The sequence below is a fragment of the Balearica regulorum genome, chromosome 7 (assembly GCF_011004875.1).
Source record: "Balearica regulorum gibbericeps isolate bBalReg1 chromosome 7, bBalReg1.pri, whole genome shotgun sequence".
Lineage (NCBI taxonomy): Eukaryota > Metazoa > Chordata > Aves > Gruiformes > Gruidae > Balearica > Balearica regulorum.
The window spans coordinates 31,078,400-31,101,153 of NC_046190.1; the positions used below are offsets into that span (position 1 = coordinate 31,078,400).

Here is a 22,754-nt window from a genome sequence, read left to right on the forward strand (position 1 = left end):
TTTTCACTCTGCTTCATCTATACCGTGTTCCCTCCCCCTTCTGCCTCCCCAGCCACTGTAAAGCTTATTTATATTCGCTACTCCTTAGCATTAAGTGTTTTTTGCCGTACTGTGCTCTGCATGAAAAAAATGTTTTCTACATTAAATAAATACATTGCAGCAATCTCTCATGCAAGCAAACAATGCTAAGTGGCTGGAGAATTTAGCAGCGCATGTACAGGTGATGGCTATATGAAGAACACTGAATTTACATGGCAGTGCTGGTGTAATGACGGGGGAAACGGACCTTTCGGGCATTTGCCCCGGAGACGCCCCTCCGCAGCCCTCTGTGGACAGACTCCGGGGTAAAGCGGGCGGTGGCCTGATCCTTCCCCCGCCGAGTCTCTGAGCTCTGGCGTTACCTCCCCGGGAGCAGGATCCGGCCCCAGCGCTCTGTTACTAGACTGGCGCTTGCAAGACGGCGACCTCCAGGAATCGCTCTGTCTCCCGTTACCCAAATGCTGACATTATCTGTATGTATCGCTATAGTGGCCCGCGCCTCAGCCCCACAGCAACTTAATAATCTTGGTAACATCCTGCTCCCAACTCGTTTTCTTGGCAGTAGTTTTAATTACGTTTCGGGCTCCTGAATGAATTTGTTTTCTCTGGATCCTTGGCATATTGAGACGCTTGTCACGTTTGGGTGCCTGCAATCACTGATGCGTTTGTTTTAGCGGATGAATTAGTCTTCTGAGCCTGAGCATGTCCAATTTATGAATTAGATTTCATTGAAAGCTAGAACAAAACAAAACAAGAAACGGTTTTGCTGTACCACTTTTCTTCCCCCTCCCCGCCCCCAGCGCGGGGGTAAAAATCTCTCATTTCCATTTCGCTAGTCAAACGCAGATCATGTCCCGGGCCCGAGCGTACGGAAGGAGGAAGGGGCATCCCCCTCCCCCTCCAACCTCCGCCCGGTGCCTCCGCGTCGCCCCCGGTTGCCGAAGTTGGGCGAGCGGCAGCGGGCGCAGGCCCGCGCCCTTACCTCCGGGGGCGTCCCGCCGCGCCGCGTAAAGCCTCGCCCCGGGCCGGGCGGGGGCTCCGGGAGGCCGCGCAAGGCTGGGCGCCCTCCGGCAGGGGCTGCAGCCCCGCGGAAAAGCCTGCGCTCGGCAACCGAGGAGCTGTGGGGCCGCGTCGCCTCGCCCACTCCTCTGCTCCCTGCGCTTGGAGCATCGCCTCCCCTCCCCTTTCTCCCTCTGGGAGATATACATTATACATATATATATATAAATTCTGGATATATCCCTATATCTTTGATTGCAATTAATTGCCCTGTTCTTGCATAGCCATCCCACTTCCTCGCGGAGCTGCAAACTCCCCTCCGTGCCGCCCGCCCGGGCGCCCCACTGCCCGCGCCCCGTCGTTGTTGCTGCTGCCGCCGCCGCGCCGTGCCCCGGCGGCACCGAGCGCCGAGGCTCCGCAGTCACGTGGCGCGGGGGGCGGGCGGCGGCGGCGGGGGGGCCGCTCCGCAGTTCGCGGTCTGCCGGCGCCCCGGCACACACCGAGCGCTGGAGGCTCCGCCGCGCTGCCTGCCAACCCGGGATCTACCTTCGTGCTATTTTAGCCCCGGCTTTTCTTTTCCTTTCCCAGTCGCCAGTTTTGCTCAATCTTGGAAAATTCTTGGGGTGCTGGGGGAATTTGGGATTTTTTTTCTAAGGGAGGGTGTCTGGACATCCCCCCCCCCCCCCCCCCCCCCCGCGCCCGCTGCCTTGCTCCACCTGCCCTTGCGCCTTTTTTCTTCTTTTCCCCTGTCTGTCTCTCCACCAAACCCGGGCTGATGTGCTGTGCGAGAGGCTGGAAATGGAAGTGTTGATGCTCTGGCTTTTCCCCTGGATATTTCAGTGCGTTTCGGTGCGGGCGGACTCCATCATCCACATTGGTAAGAGAGGGAGCGGGGGGGGTGTACTGGAGAGGGACGCGGTAGATGATAAATAAATGAAGGAAGCGTCTCGTTTAACCCCGGTCATGTCACAGGCAGCGATTGAACTCAACTCCGCGGAGAGACAGGAGGAGGGAGGGGAGAAAGGCAACAGAATCCCCCGCGATTGTAAAGTTAGGGGCGAAATGCCGGCTGCGCGCCGGGCCGGGCCGGGAGCGGGCCGGGGGACTCGCCGGGGCCGTCGCTGCGGTCTCCCATGTGGCTGGGGAGCCGGTGCTTGGACCTGTTTGCGTGGAAAGGCTTTCTCCCCCCCCCCCGCCTTTTCGCCACCGAAAACAAACAACCGCCCCCAACACCCGAGCAGGAGAGAGGCATCATTCGAACGTGCTCGTAGGCGAAACTTTCGGGGAGAAGATAATCCCCCGGTTTCCATCCCCTGTCGTAGCAGGTGTCAGCCGAGCCGGAATGCGGGGAGGGGAGGGGGAACTTGGCTGGGAAAGGGTTAGAAAGGCGAGATTCGCAGTGGCTCTGTGTGTGTGTCTGCGCGCAACTGTTGTGGTTTGAATAAGATCTCATTAAAACCCCTGGGCAGCAAGAAGGCTGGATCAGCAGTGGGAGGAAGAGAGGGATGAATAAGAGGCAAAGGAAAGACTGATGTGAACTTTTATGGCTTCTGGGAGCAAGGCATGGTGATGTCCGCGGGAAGTCTGGCAAGCAAAAGCGAGGCTCTGCAGTCACCTTTTGGCTGGTGTTGAAAGGTACCAGCAGGAACGCAAATGAGGATGTTTAGGGGCGGAGAGGGGGGAGACAATCACTTGTGGAGGATGACAGAGGAGGAGACGGGAGTACGGCTGGGAAATGAAAAGCCGTAATTCCCACCAGCCTTTTGGGGAAGATGGGAGATCAAAGAAAAGGAGGGGGCCAGGGCGGGAGCAATCCTGGCGAGGGGAGGCTCCGCGGAGACGGGAGGAAAGTCCCGTGTCGACCCGGGGCGGGGAAGGGCAGAGGGGACCAGCCCCGTAGCAAGTTTCCCGGTAGAGGCGGCAGCCCCGTGCGGCAGCGGCTGCGGGGCCGGCGGAGGCGGCTCCGGTCGGCGCCGCTCGCCTCCGGAGCCTGGGGGCGCAGCCAAGGCAGACAGCATTGCGGAGCCATTAAGGAGACGGGGTCAGCCCTGACCGCAGCGGGTGACTCTGGCCCAGGGACGCTCCCCAGGGGTGGGCAAACCCCAGTGGTACGGGGGCCAGCTCCGCGGGGAGGCAGGGATGCGGTAGGGCCGCCTTGGGGAAGTGCCCGGGCCGGGGTGGGAGGGGGAGCCAAACAGCCCCCGCGGCTCTCTCCCTTGGCCCCCTCTTGTCTCGCGGGTGGACGGTGTCACCTCGGCTTCTCCCCGCACGAACTTCAGCCCGAGTGGTGTTTGCTAACTAACTCCTCGCAGAAATAGCGGTCCGGCGGGCAGGAGAGGAGAGATGCTGTGTGCGGAGCTGTGATTTCACACGGGCGGTGCACGGAGGCTCCAGCCACAGGCACGCACAGTGTGAATCAGCAGGACTTTTCCAGGCTGGGGGATAACGTTTTTTGGCTTGTTTTGTTGCCAGCACTGAAGATCTCCCACCGCAGCGCAGAGCAGGGCTGTAAGCCTGGTGCGGGCACACACACGCTCCGTAGAGAGGGGATCTTATGTAACACACATCGCCAGATGTTTTCACGTTAACTGCATAAACAGGACAGTGAAATTAAAGCTTCCAGGTTACTGGGCACAAATCCTGGCTTCACGTCCATATGTGTATGTAAGCCTCAATAAAATCGCTGCCCGAAAGGCAGCGGCCCAGGGAGCGGCGAAGCAGTGAGCAAAAAGTTGGTCAAATTCCCAAGCTTGCTCCCGTTCCCGAGGCTGGCGGAGCGAGTCCCTCACCCCAGCGTGGCTCCGGCTCAGGGCTCCCTAAATGCCGGTGGAGCAGAAGTGGTCGGGAGGAGGGATGCGCTTCCCCGTGCCCAGGACGAGGCCGCGCAGCCAGCAGCGGCCGCCCACGCGTGGTACCTGGCCCCACCAGCCCCCGGTGTCCCTGGAGCTGCCCCGCCTGGCAACTTGTGAGCCCGGTCGAGCTTTACACGGCCCAGCGGGGAGCGTGGGCTCTGGGGGTGCGAGCGGGCGGGCCGAGCCGGTGAGAAGCAGGGCCGAGCCCTCCTCACCCTCTGCCGCCTTCCTCCCCGCAGGTGCCATTTTCGAAGGCAATGCTGCCAAGGACGACGAGGTGTTCAAGCAGGCGGTGTCGGATCTGAACCTCAATGACGACATCCTCCAGAGCGAGAAAATCACTTACTCCATCAAGCTCATAGAGGCCAACAACCCCTTCCATGCGGTGCAGGAAGGTGAGCGCCCCGGGGCGGCACCCACGGCGCGGACGGGCTGGGCGCCGCGACGGGACGGGGCTGAGAGGGGACCGCCCCCTGCCCTGCCCGTTGGCGGGGAGGAGGTTTCAGCGTCGGTGGCAGCCCGGACCTGTCCTGGCGCTCGACTGGAAACTTTTCTTCGGTCGGGGGTTGGCGCTGTCTTACAAGGAAAGGGGAGGGACGGCGCGGTGCTGCGGCTGCGGCGCCGTGTCCAGCTCAGCCGTGCCCATCTGTGCCCAGCGCAGGGCAGCCTAGGCTGGGGGCGGGGGCTCCAGGTCGCTCCTGGATCCGCAAGCGCCCCCTCTCTCCACCGCTGCGGGGGGGAAGGCCAGGCCCCACCGCCGCCCCCGTCCTCCACCGCAGGACCTACGCGTGGACGCGGCGGGGCAGGGCAGACGTGGGGGTCCCGCTCGGAGGGGGGGTGGTTCGTGCGGCGGCCGAGGGGCCGAGCAGGAGCAGTCGACGCTTGCGGGAGTTGGCGGGGCACAAGCTGGCACCTCTCCCTGCGCATCTGACCCCGCGCCCCCCAAGGGGAAGCAGAGTTGGGGCGGCCGGCGGCGACAGCGCGGCCCTCCCTGCGAGTGGAGCTCCCTGCCGGGTGACCAGGGAGAGGGTAAGGTAGTCGAAGTCGCCGGCTGAAAACCTTCCCAGAGTTTACAAGATCTGACAAGTAGCTACGTGGGTAAATCATTTCAATTAGATTTTTGCAAAGGGAAACGTTTAAATTAATCAGCTTGCCTTTACAAATAAGACTTTAAAAAGATATTATTTCTGATTTAATGAACCCAAGGTTAATTATGGCCTAGGCTATTTCAGAAGCTGTGTTTTTCAGTAGTAATTATTCTAGAAACAGAGAGCTATTTATATACCCAGACTAGAATATTTAAAAAAATGATTCATCACCAGCCTTACCCTTAGTTTTACAGAGCACAGAGTGAATCTTTCCCTGTACGAAAATTTGCATTAATCCATATGTATTTATATCTAAGTTGTGTACATGCAAATTATGGCTACAAAATTACACCAAATGTTAATTTTCATGAACTCTGAACAATTTCTTCTGCTATCTTTTTTCCTTGAAGTAGGTGCTAGTTAATATCATGCACATTCAGGAGGAACAGCAATATATACCTTTTCAAGGGCCTGATCCCATTAACAATAGGATTCCTCCTGCTGCTCTGAAAGCTTAGCAAGGCAGTATGAAAAAAATCTTTGTGAAAATGGGAAGAAAGGGACTTTAAAACAAAACTCTACAGATCTCTAAATAATGGTGGGTTGATTTATTGGCAAAGATTAACTCTGAACAATTGGATCTTCTTACATTTGCAAAAGCTCAGTGTCCTATATTGGAGCTTATTCATATTCATGGAAGTGACAGTAGTTGGCTGGCTGAACAATTGCTTTCAACAATGTCTCTTCTCAGAAGTAAAACTTTATGAAACTATTCTGAATGCCCTGGGATCTGAGCTGACAGTCTTGTGGACAGAGTCCCTTTGCTCAGTTTTGTTGAAAGCAGAAAAGCATGACCAACTGGAGGATTCTTCTTGATCTAGCAGGAATTCATTTTTTTTAAGTTGGTTTATTTGCTAGCCTTGAAGATTAGCATTGCATTTATGAAGACTACTAACAAAATAAAATTTCTCTGTTGAAAATCCACACTGAAGCCACAGAAAAGACTCTGGTCAGGTTTTTAATCTTTCCATACATAATCTTTGTGCTATCTGAATGTAAATAAAGATGTTTATCCCTTCCAGTATGCTCTTTCAGGGCTCATGTGTCCATTGCAATTAGAATTGGTCTTTGATGAACTGATCCTACACTGGAGAATTAAGGAAATGGCTGATGAATGTTCACAATTCCAAAGAGAAATTGTTTCCTGTCACTACTTCATTAAGGCATATCAACGTGTCTTCTTTTGGGAGGACTATGAAATGATCCTATCTGCGAGTAAAACCTTGCCATGGTGGGAGAACTAAGAGAAGAGTATCAGACTTTGCTCAATTTCCTGGCTTGCTTTGTTGGTTCAGGTCAGGTCTTTTTTTAATGTAAGAATTAATTTCCTACTTTTGAAACTGCTATACAACATGCTGACAGAATGATCCACGGGACGCACAAGTTGCCGGGCTATTCTTACTGAGCAGCATCTCTCTGTCCAGTGTTACCTGGTGTCATTCTGACTGTTCAAAATCTCGTTGTATCTCACTGTATGGATGTCCTGCTCATTTTGGTAGAATATTGTGTATAGTAGTCAAAATAACCTGGAGCAAATCTGCTGCCCAGACTGCTTGCAGAATCTTGCTGCTGCTACATAAAATGCCCTGACATCCACATTATTCTTCTGCAGCGTCTTTCTAAGCAGCGCCATGGAAATCAATGTTGCAAGCATTAGTTTCATAGCGATGGAACTTTTTATAGTAAAAACCAATCTGGATTAAAAATAGGCCATTGTCATACTACTGCCAGAACAGTTCACACAATCAAACCAATCACAAATATTGTTTTTATTTGAAGCGCTTTTTGCACAGTCTTGTGAGATGATTTTGTAAATTATTCCTTAAGTCCTTTAAAAAGAGTGCTGCAAGCAAGGACCTTCATTTCAATGATACTGTGCTGGTAAAATTATGGAAAGTCATCCTTCCATGTAACAAGGTCTATTACACAGTAACAAGACTTTAATTACTGATGGAGATAGTTTTTAACATGTGTTTGACCTGGCATTTATTGTGCAGTTGGAGAACTCCTGCATGGGTAGGAAGCACGAAAGAGTAGTAAACGTAGGGTTTTCTCAGTAGGAGCAGTGGATTAGCAGAACTAAAGGCCCGACAGAAGATACTTTGCCTTTCATAAATGCAGTAGGTTTTAATGCTGTAAGGTGCTGAGAAACATCGTAAGATTTTGAAAAAAAGCTTTAGGGACTTTGCTTTAGAGAGAGAAGGGCATTGTCATGCTAATTTCTGGTGACTGAAATTGAGAAATAAAATTCAGAGATCCTTTTTCTTCAAAGACTTGGTGGACACTCATGTTAACAGTTGTATTGGGTGCTAGAGAACAGTAATAAACTAAAAGTGTAAATTATGTTCCATCTTTATCTTTCATTTTAATATACATTGCAGAAACAAGATCCTGTTGTGCTGATAAATAAAGAGATTGTTTTGGCCCCATCAAACTTATGTTCTATAGCAAAGTGTGGCAAGTGGGTGGCAGGAATTCCAATGACAAGGAATGTAACAGTAAAGAATAAACAGACCCTGGTGTACACATAAAATAGGATTTTGTTATCTGTTAGCACTTGCAAGCAGTTGTAACATTTCGTAGAATATTGCTTTTATGTATGTGGCAATTACTTGAGGGAAAAATTGTTTTTTCACTAACTGTCATGGGAGAAAATATACATGAGGAATCATTGTTATCTTCATATGACTTTAAGGAAATGAGCTCGAATCACAAACATGACGTTAAATTATATCCTTGCTTCCAAAAGAGCTATGTGCTCAGTTCCTGTTAAGTGATTGAGATGTGAGATAATAAGCGCTTGTTCGTGTGTGGTGTGTATTTAAGCTAGTACTGTGGCAACCTTTTGTGATTCAAGGATTCAAAAAAGCTCAGAGGTATGAGAAGCACTTTACAGCTTTCAGTTCAAATTGGGATTTTTGAGCCTGCCATTGGTGTTGAAAAGGGACTTTGTGTATGACGCATGGGTAGCAAACAAGTTTCCAGCTGGACTTCCAAACATGATGGCATGTTTAAACTAAAAGCCAAACAAAACTAACATGCAAGTTTTGAAAATGTTGTTTTTGGAGGGGAATAGTTAGCCATAGATCAAAACAGTGGCAGAGGAAAGCTAATACTTAACTTTTGTAGTGCTTTTTGGAGAAGGGATCCAAAGGAGATAGTCACCTAGAAACTGTGAAACTTTAAACCCCTGTTTCTCAGTGGATGATACTTGCACATCTATGGAGCTTTCCTGGAGCCGAAACTTGTTGTTCTCTCTGCATAGCAATTTCAAATGAATTGTTTCTAATTTGAGCAGCCTTGTGTGTGTGCTTGTTGATGTTAAAATGCTGTCAGCTCTGGAAACCAGAACAAATTTGGAAAATCAGAATGTGATTTGAGAGCAAGAATGGTGTTCCATAAAAGGGTTTATTGTCAGTCCCATGCATGCTGCTGCGGTTTCAGGGCAACTCAGATCTGCTGATTTTTTGGATGTCTGTGTTGTATACCATTGAGTGAATCTGAATCTCTTGTCATAGTCTGTAGGACTTGGTAATGGCACATACTTGGCATAGTTCTTGAACTATCTTGGCTCAGCACGTATATTTCAAGTTACTACCACAGTTGCTTTCTAACAGTTTTATTTGTTGAGAAGGTATAAGCTGATCAATGTGTAGATAACTGAGATGAAATACAGACCTGGAGAATTGAACTCAGCAGCTCCATTGCTATTCGTGCATTTATTTGCCTGGCCAAAATCCCAAGCAGAGCTATACTTGTCATATGTGCCTTGCCCAGCAGTAGGGAACCGTGGAGGAGCAGAGTGACTGTATGCTTGTGTGTATGCATGTCTTGGAATATTTACACACAGCTCTTTTTGCAAACCTGAAACTCTGTTTCAAGGTAGTGCAAGTGTCCCTGAGTAGAAAAATCGCAGGTGGGCCAGAAGCTGTGTCCTGGTTTTGGCAAAACATAGATTTCAGGCTTCAGATAAAGGACTGTTTTCTCTGTTGGGAGAATTTAAACTTGGGTGATTATTAAATATAGAAGAGGAAGACCTAATACCCATGGGTCATGGTGATAACCCTCCCCTTGCCATTGTGTAAGCCCAGATCCAGCACCATATAAAGCTACATCAAATATGTGTTTGTGTAAATGCAGAGTAAGATATTTTGTTTTGTTGAGCTATAGTTTCACGTGCCCCAGAAGTGAAGGTTGTTGTTTTTAGAGTTAGGATGTTTTAATATCAGAATGGAAGATAGAGAGAAAGGAAAGGGAAGCCTAACAAACACAAAGATGAAAATTCATAAAATGTTGAATATACAGGTTATTATTTAAAAATAAATAAATAAATAAATAAATAAATAAATAAATAAATAAAGGCCTGATTTAACTGCATTGGATTGGGGAATTTGGTGCCTAGCTAGAAATCACAGGCTGTACCTAGATTTTTAACATAAAACATTAAAAAAAAAAAAATTCTCATCTGTCAGAATTGTAAGGATTGGTTTATATCAATGAAGAGTCAATTGATTTCTCTCCAATAGTTTCTCTTGAGTCTTTCATTGTCATACAATTTTACCTCTATCTGCTCTTCTTTCATGGCTTGCTTGAACACAGATTTCACACTGTTTTCATCAGGATACGGGGTCTTGTTTGGAAATTTTTGACAGGTGAACTCTGAGCTCTCCAGAAAGAACATATTGTTACATACATTTTTTTTCTAGTTTTAATCTGAGCTTTCAACACATTTTGAAAAACAACCAGAAAGAGTGTAGGCAGGGGTTCCCTCCCATGGGGGGTTCCCTCCCATGGTCAGAGAGATCTTGCTGTGCAACTACATGGTTTTTCTACTAGTCTGCTGCAGTTAAAAGCTGTTGCTCAGTGGGGTGAATGTGCTTAACAGTTTTACCTCCTTGTGCCCTCTGAGACCAGACCAAGACTTGTTAAGGACTGCCACAGTGAAGACATCTGTGACACTGTCATCTCATTGTGCTTGTGTTTTTATGCTCTACAGTTGTGTGGCTCAGTGTATTATAAACTAGTGTTTTGCAGAGCTGAAGAAAGCAACAAATTAAAATGTCCATCTCTTCCCATTCTTGCATTTTTGTTACGCTGAAAGCAGGGACCTGCAGATGTCTTCAGCAGGATGGAAAGCAGTCAGTAGTCCATAAAGGAGTCTGTCTGGTGTTGAGGATGAAGGCAGGTTACAGACTGTGGGCAAACATCCAAAGGAAGGTTTGTTTTGTTGCTTCGTTCCACTTGAGATTTGTTACTTTGTAGACACAGCTATTTGGGTTCTGGTCACAGTTTAACTACAAGTGCAAAATATTTTGTACTTTTGGGAAGCAATTAATCTGAAACACATCCCTGGTAAGTCTATGGCTTTTTTTCCAGGATGTAGTGGGGTTAGTTCGACCCCAGCCATATTCCCCGCTTTTGCCAAGGCTCCCATAATTGCAGGCTGGAGTTGAGCAGCCCGGGGAGCGAGCTCCAGACAGTGCGAGGTATCAGGGTGCAGCGGGCAGTGAGGAGTCAGGGGAAGAAGCAGGTGCTGGTGTGAGTTCACAGTTTAGCATCCTGGGATAGAAAGGTGTTTCTTGTGTGTTGGGTTTTTTTTTTTTTTTTTGTGGAAACACTGACAGCATGGATGAGACCTGTTTGGAGCACAGAGTCCTACCCCAGCTCTGTGGAGGATGGTGATGGGGACGTGGCATGCTCAGCCCACCACACGAGGTGTCTCAGCCGCTGCTTGCTGTGGGACAATAGGGAATCCCTTGTTGTTTTCATGCTTTGCGGTTAAAAGGTTTTTACTTTGTCTGAAAGATTTTTTTTTCACTCCCTCCATCTGCATAACAGGTTAAGCTCATTTCTTCTCTCTCTTCAAATATGCAGGCTTGTAATATCTCTATTTTCATGTTGGGTGTGGGCCACCCATCTATTTTAAGCGTCTCATACACAAAAGCAGCTGCAGGTTAGGCTACAATTCTTTTTCAGTACCTAATAGTCTTCCCCACTGATTCTGCTGCTGATCCTGCTCATTTATTAAGGAGCTGCAGTTGAGTTTCTTATTCTAGGATTTCATTACAGAAAATACGCTACATCATTAACTAGCATGCTAGAAATTATCCCAAAGGATCAGAAATAAGCAGTGTTCATAAAAATATTAGCCAACGTGTTTCAAGGTTAAAGATTTTCTTTCTATTTCTCTTTTTAATTTTATTTTTTTTTTTTCTTGAAGAAAATAATTTTCTGAGTGCTTTGTTTGTCTATGGCAGCTTTTCTCAGTCATTACTGTGGAGGAGGATCTGTAAATGTAAAATGAGTATACAAAACTGCCTTAGCCTGATCTAGTTAAAATAATGGCTAAAGAAAATGATCGTAAATTGTGAAATACAATCTGTATATATACATATACATGCATGCTCATATACCCCGTACAAGTAATTTAATTGCTAGGCTTACTGCAATGTGTCCAGCAGGGAATATGCCTTGAGCCTTTCTGTGTTCAGAATCTTCCAGCTACAGATGATTAGAGGATTGACTATCTAAGTATTACATTTTAAATTACATCTTCATACTTGCAGAATGAGATGAATTTAATATTTTAATGTGATTTATCATGCTGTGGTTGAGCCATACAGCAAAAGGAGTTAAAACTACATGTTCTCTTGAACAGAGGGGATATTGTCATGTTTATTAAAACTGTTCATGTCTTACCATAGATATTTACTGGAAGGAAAACAAAACGAATGTTAGTTATACAAATATAATGGTGCCTGACCATAAGACTACAGCACACTAAGACAGTGGCTGATATAGTTACTTTGCATTAACTTTTTGCCATTTCAGAGGAGCCACAGTCAAACTCTTATTCATTTTTTGGGCAAAAATCAAAATGTTTTTCACACTTTTATTCATAATAAATTCCCTCTGAGGGGTTTTCCTGCTGTGTCTTTATTTGTCTCTGTCATGCCATCTTTAGAGGTGTTTTTTTGATTTGCCCCTCAGAAAAAAAATGCTTAGAATGCATTGTTGGAATCATACTGCTGTGTGAATCTTATAATTATATGAAATGAAATTTTTTTTTTTTTTTTTTTTTTTTTTTTTTTTAGCAGATGTCTTTGTTTATGTGAAAATGCCCTGCTAGAATGGAAATGGTCCACACAACTATTGCTTCTCTGGCCGGAAATTTTTCCATAATTTAGAGATATTTGAGTTGATGATTTTGAAAAATGGCTTCAATGTTCAATTTTGCATTTTGACAGATTCTTTTTATGTAATAGAACTTGCAGTGATCTTTCTTACACACAGAAATGCTGTGTGGTTCTTTCCATTTGGAAACCTGTTGAAAGAGGCCAAGTTTCAGACCAAGTAATACAAGTTATGCAGACTACCTTACACAAAAATGTGTCAGCTCTGAAGTTGAAACCTAGGTGCCATCCTGAGAATCCTTTCCGTTTCACTCTTCACTGAGGAAAGGGGGCAGCTAACGCTGATCCTTACTGTAACTCTTTGGTTATTAGGATTCTTGTCCATGAGAAAATTGAAGTGAGACCATTAAATAGCATGCAACATTTTGAGAACCTCATTTTATATCATATGTAGATCTGTAATCATTTCAAAGGCAGATAATAATGATATGCTAATATGCTGGGATTTCTTTCATTTACATAACTTTAAGGCAATAAATATCTGAAATGAGAAATATGTTGAAAGGGTTTCTTTTATGTTTTTCCTAATAGCTTGCATTGAATTATAATTTGGAGACCTGATTGCTGTACTTGAAACTGTGTTCAGGTTTGTGGGTTTGGAGTGCTTTTTATAGCCTAAAAGATTCATCTTATCAGAATGAGGCTGTCTACACTAGCTCAGCTTTTGTGAAGTTCCATTCCTTTGACCCTGTTGTGGCATCTTGATGCCTGTCCATTTTTTTTCCTTTTGCCTATTATATTATGTATTCAGATATGCAGTAAGAATTAATACTGGAAAGCACTAACAGCCAGTGCTTAAAGGTAAATAGAACCAAGAGGCATTAATTTCAAGTGGTGTTTGGCTGCATTAAAACACACAGCAGGATTTCTACTGTTTGACCTTACTGAGAACCATTCCCTTAGCAACCTTTCATAGAGAGAGTAAAAGGACAGTAAGAAAACAATTCCCCCCCCCCCGCCCATTCAACAGAATAATATCTAAGAATTAACTTGCTCTCTTAAAAAAAATACAAGCTCAAACCAAAAAACTCCCAGTGGGTCCAAGCTCTCATTATGTATCCTGTTTCTCAGTCCAGTCATTTAATCCTCTGCTTTTTAACTTCCTTATCTAGTCTTTGAGATTTTAACTGATAGCATTGCTGATGGAATACTTTCAATATCTCAAAATCTCATTGACAATCTGCTTTGTTCTTATTTAGAAAGTAAATAAAAGGATTTTCCATATAAGCAAATGTTTGTAAAGTTGAGAATTGCTTTTGTCAGCAGGTAAATGACTACTTCATACCATTACTTGATATTTAGGAAATACCAATTATTTGTTGCTTGGTAATACTTTAGGTGGAAAAGCTGTATAATGATCTAGAGCAGCATTTCCATAGCCCTTTGTTTTCTCAAGCTCTCTGCTCTTGGATAAAGGTAAAACTTGGGATGGTGGAAGGAGGAGTTGGTTTATGGGAGACAGAGTCTCTCAGTGTCTTTTCTGTGTGTTTGCAAACCCTTGACTTAATTTTATGTTTATTTAAAAAACGCTTTAGAACTCCAAGGAAAACTCTGGTATAAACTGAGCATTGTCTTGTGTGGAATATAGCTGCATTTTAATCTAAAGGACCAATGTTTTGTCCATTTTTTATCCAACTTGAAGACATTTTTGGAATGAGAACAGTTATCTGAGAGGCTCAGAGAAAAGGAACTTAATATGTGATGTCTGCAAGGGTCAAAACACAGAGGGCTAGAATGTTGAAGTGCACAAAAATAAAAGGGAACAACCCAATTATCTACTTTAAGTTTATTTTCACTGAAATTTTATTTTTTTTCTTTCAGCTTGCTTTTGTCCTGAAGTACTTCAGTTACTGTGGAAGTAACAGTGTTTTTGATATAGGTAGGACTTAGTGACCCAAACAGAAATAGAAAAAGCTTGCGCTTCCTCTGGTCTAAGATGTTTGCACAATATGGGTCTGGATTTTTAAAAAGACTGGAGAAGGGCAGGGGTGCCACAGGGTTAGCAAGTAATCAGTCTGCAAATAATCAGCCCATGGCAGGCATTTCCCTTCTTGAGAGAAGAAAAGGCATTTCCAAAGTGGTCACAGGACAAGATGGGGAAAGATGTGGTCTACCAGAAGTTGAGGCTGACTGATCTGCTTGTAGAAAGGTATTTGTCAGGGAAGCTTGAAATGAGAGTGCCTATATCTGGATTAAAGTGTTATATAGTCCACATGAAAAGTAATTTCACATTGCAGCACTACTTAGCTTTTTTTTTTTTTTTTTCCTCCTTTAAAAAAACCTCAACAAATTGTAAGGGAGCTGATGGACTGTGTGTGGTAACTGTTAGGGAACACTTGGGAGGAAGGTCTTGTATCAGGCTTCTAGACAAGTGGTATCCTCAGCCACACGTTAGTGCACCCATTAAATATGTTACAATGCTTTGGCAGCCAGTGGGGTCTTGCCTGATCTCTGCATGGGTACTCACAAAGTCAGCAGTGTAGGCAAGCAGAAGTGCTGTTGTCAAGTGTGATTACAGCCAGTCTTCTTAAAGCAGGTGCCTTCCCTCCCTTTTCTGCCCATGGCAGTGGTACTGGTATGGCAAGACTGGTTCACAAATGGGTTTCTAAAGGCTTAATGCCTTGTCATGTGTTGAGGGCAGTTTACGTTTTTGTAACCCTAGTGTGTCCTCTGTGCTTTTGCACTGTTGCTTAAAAATAAAACATGATGTGCAATGCAATGACTAGTGATGCCTGATTTTTTTTTTTTTAAATCAAATCTGCAATCCTAGTTCTCAAAAGGCATTTTGTGGTCTTTCATTAGATCCCCCCCCCCCCCCCCCCCCCAGTAATCTAATATTTATCTCAGGAAGGGCTTCCTTCTGTTATCCATTTGGTTTATTCTTAGTGTCTTATTGCCAAGTCACAGACCGTATAGTTGCAGCTGGTATCTTTAATGCCTGGGGTCTTCACCAAAACTCCAGTTTTTCAAAGGCATCTAGCTGGTGAGACACATACTTTCTTGCCTGTGGTTGTCCTTTTCAGAGCCACCTCCTCACTTCCAGCCATGCCCCATTTTATATATGGACAGCAGATTCATCATTCTACTTCCAAGTGAGGTTTGTAAAAGTAAACTGTTTCTCCAAATTCTGATGTCTTTTTAACCTGCCTTCTCTTGTTTAGTAGCATGGTGTTCCCCCCATGCTTCCCTCTTCCCTGCCACTACACAATGCAATAGATTTTATGAACATGCTTTCTGTGATTTGCTGGATTATTCTATTTCCATTGCATTTTAATCATCATGATGACAACATCTGTTGGCAGCAGTACACAGATGCTTTTCAGAGTATATTCTAACATTTGTGAATGGTTACTATATCTACAGGAGAAAACTAGGTTTTGTCTTTTCCATTTACATTAAAAGAAGTGGAACTGCATTATGAAAATGAAATGTGTGTCTCTGGGAGACTTACCGCCTTTCAGTGACTGCCGGGGAAAGCTTTACGTTTCATGCAGCTTCCTCTGTGTTGCCTGCTGCAATGAGCCTGGGGTTTGTATTACAGAATTAAGTCTCTCATCCTGCTTTCACTGATATGATCGGTAAACTCCCTCTCTTTTTAATTTTATTTTTGATTTTAACCTTTAAAGCTGTGTATCTCTGACATCGTAAAGAAAGGAGAACATGCGTGGACAAGAAGCCAGAGGTGCTGCGTGAGAGCATCATAGTAGCTCTAAAGAATGACAAAATATCAAGAATGTAAAAAAGAAATTACAACAGTCGTTATTTATATTTGCTATAGGGCATTCTGGCAATGCTGGCAGTTAAGCACATTCAGACTAAAATGGCAATTTGGTCAAAAAGTACTTCATAAAATGTCCATGATTATGTATTGTCATAATTTTAATGCCTTTTTATTTTCTTTCTTGTGCTAATTATCTTCAAAGAGACATTGTCCTTTATGCAGCTCAACATGTAGACAAGCACCTCATGGGTATGCAAGAAATAAAGTTGACCAAAGATGGGAGTTCATGTCCTGCTCTCATGGTGGCAATGGGACTCTAAACTGGATTTTGCTAATCTTGCCAACTGGTCTTTTATTGTTGCTGGACTGTAGGGAGATATTGTTTGTAAACTGGAGTCTTGTCTCTCGCCCTGAGAAGTTCTGAATGGTTGTGTTGAGTCAGTGGAAGTGGCACATCTCCTAAAGGAAGCTGTAAGAGGAAGGCTTGAAGCAGGATGTGTGTGATGTTTTGACTCTGAAATTTATTTTCTCAGAAAAATAAATTATTAATCTGTTATGTGGGTAATTATCAGGAAATAGATTATTTTAGATCTCTCACATATTTGTAAAAAAGACAAAATGTGTTTTAAAATGTTGATGTTCTTTTGGTCTTGGAGGGACAAAAGCTTACAGTCTGTGACTTGTGACAGACTTATAAAGGTACAAAGTTGTGGGGTTTTTTGTTTGTTTTTTTTTTTTTTTTTTTTTTTTTTTTTCTTGAGAAATAGCACTGCTAGTTGCCCAAGGGTGTACTTTACCTCTGTACAAAACCTGTGCATGGAATGTAAGTTAACTGTAAAATTTGTACACTGTAAAATGCAGCGCATGAGACCAGAGAACTACTGTACAAGGCCCTAGAGAAAAATATGTATCATATGTACACACAACACTTTACCTAGTTAAATTTCTGAGTTAAACTCAGTCACAAGATGATCAAGATGGAAAAAGGTGTGAGCCTGTATTGCTCAGTTCACTTCCTGGGACAATTTGGTGAACTAATAAGATCATTCTCTCTGAGGTTGAAGAAGAAATAGGAGGAGTTTCTTTGAATGTAGAACAGCATGGTGACAACTGAAAAGGCTCTGTTGGTTCCAGTGCCCCTGGAAAGTGCCTTAAGGCAAAATGAGGGCTTGTGTCAATTTACGGTTTGAATCTGTTCCCAACTACTTTGTTGGTGAGGTGTATTGGACTTAAGAAATACAAATAAATATATGGATTTAGAGAATTCTGTCTTTTAAAAATATGTCTTTATCTCTTCAGGGTTACTTTGAAAGTATGACTTGCAAATGGATTTTCTGATTATTAGATTAACTGGGAAACAGTCTTAGGTCCGGGGGCCTTTGGGAAATGCACTTTGAAGCTGAGCATTTTTTTAAAGTGGGACCTTCAAGATTTTGTTATTACAATGTTATTAAATAGCTTGAGAATTGATAAAAGAACTTATGATACGGTTGATAAAATGTGAACCAGCTGAAGAAGCTGTTTTAAAGCTAAAATGGGCATGCATGGGGAAAAAGGAAATACCTTCTGAAAAACGATTTATTTATATGTGAACTTTGCACCTCTCTTAATTTTTTAATATTTCTAGTGATGCTGTATTGATGTTTAGAAAAAATAATTTGTCAAATTATTTTAGCTTTTGGCCTGAAAGTTTTCTAACAGATATGACAAAATCATCATCTTCATGAAACCATAGAGAGAGACAAATGTAGATGTACTTTGGTCTTGGTGTCATAAATCTAACTTAAAACAAGTCCTTTGAGTTTCTTAATAAGAGGTTGTTAGTATGAAGTGTGTCCATGTTCTTTCCAAATGATTACCAGCTCTCTTTTTTTCCAGGGTATCCATATTTGCAAATAATGACTCGCATGGGAAAAGTGTGGCCATCAATCTAATAGAGTGTTTATAGTGCTTTAAAAAAATGTGCCTGCAATGCATTCATGTGGAATAATATTGAGATTTAAGCTGAAGATGGGAAATATTTGCTGACAGGGCTGGCCTCAAGGTGTTCTTTTTCCTTCCTAACTGCTGATAAAATTGCTTCAAATGTTCTAAAGTTTATTGAAGGTTGTCTCAAGATGGATATATTGGCTTAAAAAAACAATTATTCAATTCTCCCTATAGTTTTATTCTCTCTTTGAGATTTTGTAAGAAACTTATTTTATCTCTTTTTCTGTAGAAAAATATTAATATAGGAAGTAAACTTGTTGAGAGTATTAGTTATCTTGATACAGGCAAAGGGTAATTGATTTTCTGGATGCTGGTGCTAGATTAAGTTTTAAATTGTGGAAGTTTGACTCTAACTTTGGTTGCTGGTGAATGATAATTGCTAGCTGAAGAGAAATGGGGCTACCAATGCAGTTTCTCATGTGCTTGCCCTGCTCTGCTCTGTACAGCAGGATAAGGAGGAAAAAACCCTTTATTTTCGTGATCTCTGTAGGTGTCCCTGGGATTGGACTTCCTCTTCCCAGTGCTCATGTAGTGTTATCACCTACTTCATATGTCCTTCTGACCTGTCTGTAGGGCCAAAGAAAGGATCTACCTCTTGTAACGTAGCTTTAGGTGCGTGGTAGTCTTTTTGTTTCATCCCTTATTACGTTCCCTCCCTTCTCTTTGCTCTCATCCTTTGATCACCCAAAGTACCAGACTGGCTAAAGGAAGCGATGGGATGTTTGGTATATTAGATTGGTACACCTATTGATTAATTCTGTTATTGCTAAACTGCATTTGCTTAAACCAGAAATGGGTTAAACTAGATTTGGACTTGTGGAGGAATTTGTCTCCTTGGTGAGATAAGTAGGGACCTGCTACATCTGTAATTTTTACTCTCTATGCTGTGTGGGTTGTGATCTATTTCTTAGGATCGTCTGAACTATTTGACATAACACATTTCTTGATATTGTTGGGACCAGCATGACGTCCTGAATTTCCTCTGCTCTCCTCTTGAGTCACCTTGTAGTTCTGGCCTTTGGCCTTTTACTGTAGACTTTGGGATGGCTGTAGGCCAATTCTTTTCAAGTTTTTTCAATTTCTATACCTCTGGAAAATTTTCTGAGAGGGTTGATAATTTAAATCTACTGACAACAGACTTGATTTTTTTTTTTTTTTAATTGCCTAGATTGGTCTGTGAACCACAGGTTGAAAATAGTGGTATAAGCTTTAGGAAACAATCCTTGGTGTTCACAGGACTGATGTGTTCTTGACCCCTTGATTGTATTTTTCCTGTGATTGCAGAGAATTGGAGTCAGTGACCCAGACGATCCTCCCAACTTTGTTCCCCCGATGTGGAGCATAAGTATGTTCGTCATTAACCTCGTGCTGTTTAATTTCCTTAAAATGGTCTGTTAAATCTTTATTTTAAGTACTGAGGGTTTGTCTTATTAACCAACTACAAAGACTAGAAAAATTGCCTGATGTTCTTGAACAACAAGCTGTTATCTAAGTGCTGACAAGCAGATGAACAACCCCTTCAATTTGCTAGTCTCAGTTGTTTTCTGTAGGAAAATACAATGTGAAGGAGGAGAACGCTAGGTCTTTGGAGGTATAAGCCTCAGAGATATAAAATAAACATGAGAATTTGGGATGTTTGACAACCATAAGCTCAGATATGGGCCTGTTTGCCAAGCATGACTGTGCCACTGTCATAATGCAGACTAGAAATCTTTAATAGCTGTACTTCAGTGCTTGTAAACTAGTGAGTGATTATTTCATCTTCTGTTTATACCATTCATCAAAGCAGTCTGGGCTGACAAGGCCTGGAAAATTCTCAAGGGTTTTGCTGCTGTTAATGCAGCGCGTTACAATGGGACCTCTCTTGTACAACAATGTCACTGAGTACGTCTGATATCATAGTCTATATTGGCACTAGCTCTCTGAATCATAGGAGTTGCATATTCCTACCCATCTGCCTCATTTGAACTGATTGCAGCAAATTCCTTGGAAGTTCTTCCTTTTGTATATTGGATGTGAACTTTGGAAGTTGCCTGTTTGTTACCATTAATAGCACACAGTGGCTATTTGATGATTTTGTAAAAACTCAGGCCATTTACTTTGAATAAAAAATAGAAGGGATTATTTCTGTGAAGATTTTGAGGAACTTAACCTTTTTTTTTTCAGAAATTTGAATAAATCTCTCCAAGAAATCACTGTATGTGGTAATGTTTTACTGCTCTAATTTTAAAAAATTTATTAAATGCTTCTGTAGCCTTGTTCAATTCATAGAAGCTTAGTATGGGGACCATAACCTGCTTGCTTTCTGTTCAGAGAACTGAAAGCCTAACCTTATAACCATCAATAATCATGTGAAATTTTGCCTGGCTTGATCCTCAGACACATTATAGCTGAGGTTCTAGACCACACATAACCCCACGCCAACTCTGATTTTAAATAATGCAAATGATAGTTATTTTTTACAAGCAGGCTGAGACCTTGTGCATAGAAAACTTTCCAGGCTCACACGCATTTAGACCTGACCTGTGACCAATACAGTATAAGTACTGTGAAAATGAACCAGATCCAGTCCTAGGGACACCTATGGGTACAGGATGGAAGCTTTATCTCCTCTACCCTGCCATGTGTAGCAGAGCTTGGCATACATGTGAGAATCTGCTTTGGGATGCATTTCTTTCCTTCTTTCTTTCCGAGTTAGCTTGGCTCTTCAGCCTCAATGAGTGGGCATCTTATACAACAAAACAATTGAATTGGTGTAGTGCTTATGCTTATTGCAGTCACAAAATCTTTTGCAGGTATATCTGAAATATGGTAATCCATCCTGCACGTGGGAGGAACTTGTCACATGCATGGGCTTAAAGGCAAGATGGCTCAAGGCACATGCAAAGCAGGCAGCTCTGGGACAAGTGACTGCAAGCGTAGCATCAGCTTTAATTCTAGCGATGAATTTGGCTGCTCTGCGAGGCTTGCCAACAGTTGGTGCTGCTCCATGAGAAGGGCTGGGAAGTGGGAAAGGCACCTGTTGGTGGGGGCAGGGAAGGAGCACCCCTTCTCATATTTTCCATTCTCTCTCACCTGACATGAGGAATAATAGGCTCCACTCACCTGAGTGCACCACTGGGACTTCACCTGTGGTTTGTCCCTTCATATTTCTTTCCTATGGAAGAAGCAGCCTGGACCTGGCCAGAAACAACCTCTTATCGTTCTGGCATCAAAATTCAATTCTGCTTAAACTGCTCAGAAGATATGAACTGTCTCTGCTTAACCATCCATATGATACATTGTCTGCTTTACCCGGGTGGGAACTGAGTCCATATTTCCGAAAGGTACAGTTGATGGCAAAATAATTGCAAAGATGGAGCTGCACCATGAGCAGAATTGAAGCAATGCTGAGTGTTCTCAAAGTTACATCCCTTTAGCTCATACACAGGAGATCTCTCACAGGCGATGGCATGCTCAGCTGGCTAGGGAAAGATGAACAGGACTGTGTCACTGGAGCGACTGCTTCCAGCTAAGTCGTGAGTTGCAGCAGACTTGGCTGATCTACAAAGACTTGAAGTGATTCATTTCTAAGAGAAAGAACTGCAGTCTGATATATGCTATTCAATATAGGCACAAGAATAAAGACTATACTGGAGGAAGTTATTTGTTGAAAATTATTCAGTTGCCTCTAGTAGAAATAGGGAATAAATCTGCTTGACTGTCTTCATTAAACCCAAAAGCATCTGTTGCAACACTTCTTATGGTAACTGAAGTAGGTATTAAGTCTGACTGTAAAAGTTATAGAAAACATAGCTTTAGCAATTCATTGCCTGTTTTACTAGTGATTGGTGAATAATTCCTAAAAAGAGACCCTAAAGGGTCAGATCTGTGGCATTCACAGTTCTCCAAGTCTTGTTTTGGGTTTGAGATCATCTAGCTCTTTCAAGGAGAGTCTGTTTGCAAATTTACAGTCAGTATCAGATGTTTTTCTAAGTTCATAGCCAACTATTACACAGAAGTAAGCAAGAGCTAGCCATGTAGGGACAATCGAAAATTAAATTAGACAATTCCTTACAGGGGTCCTTCAGACCTCAGTGCCAGCCATGCAAATGGAGCTTGGTATCCCTTAGGAATATCCTTAGATTGTAACAAGAGAAAGGATCTACTTCAAAACTCCACACTGCATTTACTGATTTACTGTGACTTCAGAAAGTGAAACTAGAAACAGATATGGCAAGAGATAAGGCAGAGCTGTAGCTGCTGTTACTGGATAGTACAAAGCACGTAGAAGGTAAGAGTTCTGAACCTATAATTTTTTAATACCCCAAAATGGCTACATGTAGCACAGAATGTATTCCATAGAGGATTAGATATTCATCATTAGTTTTTAAGCACTTTCAGCAGCAAAATATGGGAATGGTGCTTTGAAAAGTCATGTAGGTATCTTTGCCCCTTTATCATCTTTTTGAGAAAATGTAAAACAGAAAATGCAAACAAAATTAAACTCCCAGCTGGTTTGTTTGTTTTTTAAAGATCATTCTATGAGATTTGAAACAGCAATTGGGAAAATCCTTTATTTCATCTTAGTTTTTCTGAAAGTTGAATAGAATGCAGTTTTTCTGTTACAAACTTATTAAAAAAAATATTCCTGCCTCAGAATGTATAATTTTTGGTGACAGTAATGTTTTCTGTTACCTCTACCCACTCTCCCAAATGAAACCCAAGGAAACTCTTGCTGTCAGTGCAGATTCTTCTTGTGGTAAGAGAATATTTTTGATCTGAAAACTAAGTAGCTAATAAGGGTCGGGCAGTGGCAGTCCGTAGAGAGAAC

The 22,754-nt window shown here is 43.2% G+C and overlaps 1 protein-coding gene across 4 annotated transcripts in view; it reads left to right on the forward strand.

The window, feature by feature from the left end:
• The first annotated feature begins 1,498 nt into the window (after positions 1-1,498).
• Positions 1,499-22,754, forward strand: part of GRID1 (glutamate ionotropic receptor delta type subunit 1) — a 533,234-nt gene continuing 511,978 nt past the window's right edge. For all 4 annotated transcript variants that reach the window (XM_075758773.1, XM_075758769.1, XM_075758772.1 and 1 more), the window contains exons 1-2: positions 1,499-1,915; positions 4,130-4,285. In XM_075758773.1, coding sequence (XP_075614888.1) covers positions 1,837-1,915; positions 4,130-4,285 — 235 coding nt within the window. In that variant the 5' untranslated portion in view covers positions 1,499-1,836. The remainder of the gene's footprint in view (positions 1,916-4,129; positions 4,286-22,754) is intronic.